The sequence below is a fragment of the Nanorana parkeri genome, unplaced genomic scaffold (assembly GCF_000935625.1).
Source record: "Nanorana parkeri isolate BGI_ZX_2015 unplaced genomic scaffold, ASM93562v1 scaffold10, whole genome shotgun sequence".
NCBI classification, from domain to species: domain Eukaryota; kingdom Metazoa; phylum Chordata; class Amphibia; order Anura; family Dicroglossidae; genus Nanorana; species Nanorana parkeri.
Window position 1 is genome coordinate 3,843,754 of NW_017306278.1, and position 5,427 is coordinate 3,849,180.

Genomic DNA, 5,427 nt, shown 5'->3' on the forward strand with positions numbered 1-5,427 from the left:
CTGATCACTGGGGGAGGGGAGAGTGAGGAAATGCTTCCTCCTGCCTGCAGCAGAATGATCACTGGGGGAGGGGAGAGTGAGGAAATGCTTCCTCCTGCCTGCAGCGGCCTGATCACTGGGGGAGGGGAGACTGAGGAAATGCTTCCTCCTGCCTGCAGCAGCCTGATCACTGGAGGAGGGGAGACTGAGGAAATGCTTCTTCCTCCCTGCAGCGGCCTGATCACTGGAGGAGGGGAGACTGAGGAAATGCTTCTTCCTCCCTGCAGCAGCCTGATCACTGGAGGAGGGAAGACTGAGGAAATGCTTCCTCCTAGAGGGGAGGGTATGGAGGGGGTATTCTATATCATGATTATATCAGGCGGCAGATGTTTTATGAACACTTCGTGTCAGGAAAATACAATAACGAAAGAAGAGAAATGAGAAATATTTGGAATGGTTCCGATAGAAACACCTTCTGATTGTTTACAAATGAAAAACTAGGAATGCACCGACACCGACTACTGGCCCAAATGCTCCGATACTTTCCCCCGATACCGGAACTTCCCGTCGTAAGATTTCTTCTGACAGACAGTGCCAAGGGAACATGGAGCCGGCTTCCCCGCCAATCAGGAAGCCAGGCATCGGGTAATGACTAGCCGCCCGACTTCCTGTTTGGCCGGCTCGATGCTGATTAGCCGGGAAGCCGGTTTCATTCTGTTTGGCCGGCTCGCTGCTGATTGGCCAGGCAGCCGGCTTCATTCTGTTTGGCCGGCTCGCTGCTGATTGGCCAGGAAGCTGGCTTCATTCTGTTTGGCCGGCTCGCTGCTGATTGGCCGGGAAGCCGGCTTCATTCTGTTTGGCCGGCTCGCTGCTGATTGGTCGGGAAGCCGGCCTCCATGCTAGCGGCAGTACAGGTATCGGTGCATCTCTACTAAAAACCTGCGGCCCCAATAGCACTTTTTCTTTTTCGCTTCTTTGCTCTGTTTTCACACATTTTTACAGGCTTGAGTATTTTTTGCATTAGCCAATAAGAAGTTAGTTACTAGGAGGAGGCGGAGACGCTTATCAGGCGTGAAATTGCACCAAAAGAAATGGCGTATGTGCGGTTTGCAGGCGCTGCCATTGAAGTCTGTGGGGCCAAAAACACAATTTTGTCCTAAAACAGCTCAGGTAGTTTATCAAGCTGAAGGTAACATTGGACACGATCCCTGGGGGGAGGGGGGGCAGGGGACTGACCACCACTGAGAGTGATCGGATTCTTCATGATGAGTGTTGTCACACTTCAGGAAACGGTCAGGCGTGAATGGCGGCTAAAAGTGGACACTGAACTTCTCTTATCTGCTTCTTTTTTGGGTCTGTTAAATATACCACTGAAAGTGTTTTGCTATATCTGTTCAAAAAGCGCCGTTGATCCTGCCAGAAATCTTTTGAGCTGATGACTTCCTGTGCCGACTTATCTGAGGGCTACAGAACCCCTCCCCCTCTATGTTATGGAGGCTAGCAGAAGATGTTCTGCAGGCCTAACACCCTTCCTACATTGGGTTAACAACACTGCTTCTCCACAGACAGCACTTCAGTGAGCGTTGTCACCCTAGGACAGGAAGTACATTACTGGTAGATCTCCAGGTGGAAATAAAAGCCGGAAAAAGGAAAACTAATGCAGCCGCCACATCTGAGGACTGGGAAGCTGATATATGACATTTGTGTTTTTAGGTTTATTACAATAACAGGAGGGGAGGTTCTTGGAGTCCGGGGAGTGTAGCAGGTCCCTGACCCTCCCCCCCCCCCTCCTCATACAACTTACTGTAGGTGTCCATGGAGTAGATGAAGCCAGGAAGGACCTTGTAGACATCTTTCAGCTCTTCCACCGTCAGGTCCCGAAATTTGTACTGCGAGGAAATCAATTATCAATCGTTACAACTCGCAGCTCCACCTCCAACGGCAACATATTGCACGCGGATCCAGGATACAATGTGACCAGTCTGACAGGAGGACTATGAGGGGAGGGGAGATCAGTCATCGTCATAGCTCGAGCCGACGCCTGGCAATGAGACTGTCACAGGTCGGCTCCATAGATCGGGAACACATACCGTCGCTCGCTCACTTCTCGATCATCTCCCTGCAGAGAGCGGTGACTGTCACAGCTCCCTGCAGGGATTCCCCCCCCGCGCGCTGACTGGAGGAACGGACGGGGGAGGGGGCGGGTACAGCTGGCTCTGCCTCTAGATAGGCAGAGCCAGCTGTCACTCACGCAGCTGGGCGGATCCAGACAGCATTGTCGGGATCCGTCCCGGCTGCGGCGGTCTCAGTATACCGCGAGCCGTAGCTCCCTATATACTGAGCTTTGGGTGACGGGAAGACGCTAGTTTGTGTCCTCCCGTTACCCTAAGGAGAACTATGGGGGAAAATCACTGACCCCATAGTTCTCTTTCTAAAGATCACAGCACAGTTATGTAAATGGAAGCTTCTCATGAATGGCTCGCAGCCTAGAGGAAGGCCATTTATAAGATGTGTCCATTGAAAAAACACTTTAATGTAGTGGGGAGGCGGGACTGCGCGGGGATTTGTTTAATAAAGGTGAACTAACCCTTTTATTTACATCCAATCAGGATGACTGTCAGACTGAACAGGTTCTGGTAATGGAATGTGTGAGGCCAATTCTAGGTTTAGTCCGTTCTGTATGTTACTTAGCGAACGTTCCTGGTTCAGGGCATGCGGGGAATATCACACTGACCCTTCACATCACCAAAGGGCCACACATCATAGTCAGGTAATGCTGTCAGATATGCCACAGAAGATGGTCCGAGACTACGGGCATGCTGCAAGAGATGGTCAGAGACTACAGATCTGCCATGAGACTGCTATTATTGTGCATGGGGGGGGGAAGACAGTTTTCTGTCGGCAGGGGCCCCGCAGAAAGGGCCCCAGGTTGCTGATTGGGGCACCAGGTCCGGGGGATTCGGGTTCCCCGGCCCTCAAGTCAGGACACAAATTGAGGATTGAGCTGATACAAAAGGAGGAGGAGCTCCGCATTCACCGGATCACCCATATGAGTCATACTAATGCCAATCATGGGACCGGCACCTGTGATGTCATTGGTCACATGATCAGAACTGGATACATTGTAACAATGACATTCATGGAGGTTCATCAATAAAACAATGCGAGCTGCTGGAAATCCAGGAAGTGACGGCGAATCTCCCCCGACAGGGACACAGACTGAAACAGAACGCCGACAGTGACAACGCTGCCTTCCTCTTTCAGTGACAACCACTTCCCCATTGCTTGTAGAGGTGTCACAGGAAGAGGAAGTGAAGGGGAATCTCCCCAATGGGGTTACAGGCAGAATATGAATCTTATCGAGACTTTGCTCTGTGAAATGCATATATACATTCTGCCCATCCAGTCCCGGGATTTGCACAGCTCAGCACTGTTTGGAAGGGCAGGAGCCCTGATTTTGCTCTGTTGCAGTTCAGTAGCAGTTACAGGTCTTGCCCCTCAACCAGCCCGTGATTGGACAATGAAAGGAGCCGCATGAGCACTCCAGCACAATTGATTGGCTTCCCCAACCTATAAGGAGTCAGTGATTGGACAGTGAAGTGAAAGGAGAAGCAGCAAAGTGATGAGCTCATCTCTTGGTCACTCTGCTCTCTCCTTCCATCAGCATGCTCCATATTGGATTTTATGTGTACTGAACATTACCCCCCAGGTTGGGGTATCTCCCTCCAATGCACTATGGGTGGGTTCCAATGCGGATGCTATTGCAAATGAATGTCTTTGCACCCCACTGCACTATGGTATATGTGTTGCCATGCAATGGCGGGAAGGCGATGCTGAGTCCAGACAAAAGCAATTTAGCGCAACTCAATGTGATTGCCCCTGAAAATCTGCCTCGTCCCAGGAGCTGACACTCTAATTCCAGCCACTGGGACCCTTTTTACATAATTGTCCCAAAGTGGATCCCAAAGCTGCGTCTATGAGCGCCCAGTATGCCCAGGACCAGCAGATACTGGGAAGAGTCCAGTGACCAGTATACAGGTGATGGGACCACAATCAGAACTAAGTCATGTGATCAGTACCGGGACACCCGGGGACCTCCCACGATCACAGTGCAGAGTCCGGACACATGACGGGTGATCGGTACACGGTGCGGGCCGCCGAACTCACCTTCCCCAGCCGCTGCCGGATCACATCCACACTCCGCTCCATCTCCGACTCCTTCCGGCTTCCTCCAAAGACCGGGAACCCCGACAGGGAGGAGCCGCCCGACATCACTGCTGAGGCGGATCCCAACCGCAGCCCGCCCCGCTCCACCCGGAGCCTGCCTGGAAGTCCTGAGTGTGATCTATGTGTGTGTGATCCCTCTGTATGTATGTGTGTGATCCCTATGTATGTGTGATCCCTATGTATGTGTGTGTGATCTCTATGTATGTGTGTGATCCCTCTATGTATGTGATCCCTATGTGTGTGTGTGATCTCTATGTGTGTGATCCGTGTGTGTGTGTGTGTGAGTGATCCCTCTGTATGTATGTGTGTGATCCCTATGTGTGTGTGTGATCTCTATGTGTGTGATCCCTATGTGTGTGTGTGTGTGTGTGTGTGTGTGATCCCTCTGTATGTATGTGTGTGATCCCTATGTATGTGTGATCCCTATGTATGTGTGTGTGATCTCTATGTATGTGAGTGATCCCTCTATGTGTGTGATCCCTATGTGTGTGTGTGATCTCTATGTGTGTGATCCCTATGTGTGTGTGTGTGTGTGTGTGATCCCTCTGTATGTATGTGTGTGATCCCTATGTGTGTGTGATCTCTATGTATGTGTGTGATCCCTCTATGTATGTGATCCCTCTATGTATGTGATCCCTATGTGTGTGTGTGATCTCTATGTGTGTGGTCCCTATGTGTGTGTGTGTGTGATCTCTATGTATGTGAGTGATCCCTCTATGTATGTGATCCCTATGTGTGTGTGTGATCTCTATGTGTGTGTGTGTGTGTGTGTGTGATCCCTCTGTATGTATGTATGTGTGTGATCCCTATGTGTGTGTGATCTCTATGTATGTGTGTGATCCCTCTATGTATGTGATCCCTATGTGTGTGTGTGTGATCTCTATGTGTGTGGTCCCTATGTGTGTGTGTGTGTGTGTGTGTGTGTGTGTGATCCCTATGTATGTGTGATCCCTATGTATGTGTGTGTGATCTCTATGTATGTATGTGATCTCTATGTGTGTGGTCCCTATGTGTGTGTGTGTGATCCTTATGTATGTGTGTGATCCCTGTGTATGTGTGTGATCCCTATGAATGTGTGTGATCCCTGTGTATGTGTGATCTCGATGTGTGTGTTTGATCCCAATGTATGTATGTCTCCAGGAAGACAGATCTCCACAACACATTCCTCACACCTGGGACATGGAACAATGACATCCGGCTGTTACATTGTATCCACGGAGG

At 50.5% G+C, this 5,427-nt stretch overlaps 1 protein-coding gene across 1 annotated transcript in view; it reads right to left on the reverse strand.

Annotated features, from left to right (window-relative positions):
* Positions 1–4,285, reverse strand: part of UEVLD (UEV and lactate/malate dehyrogenase domains) — a 14,657-nt gene extending 10,372 nt beyond the window's left edge. The window contains exons 1-2 of the mRNA XM_018555139.1: positions 4,147–4,285; positions 1,784–1,868 (exon numbers count right to left, since the gene is read on the reverse strand). Of these exons, the coding sequence (XP_018410641.1) occupies positions 1,784–1,868; positions 4,147–4,251 (190 nt within the window). The 5' untranslated portion in view covers positions 4,252–4,285. The remainder of the gene's footprint in view (positions 1–1,783; positions 1,869–4,146) is intronic.
* Positions 4,286–5,427: the final 1,142 nt, after the last annotated feature.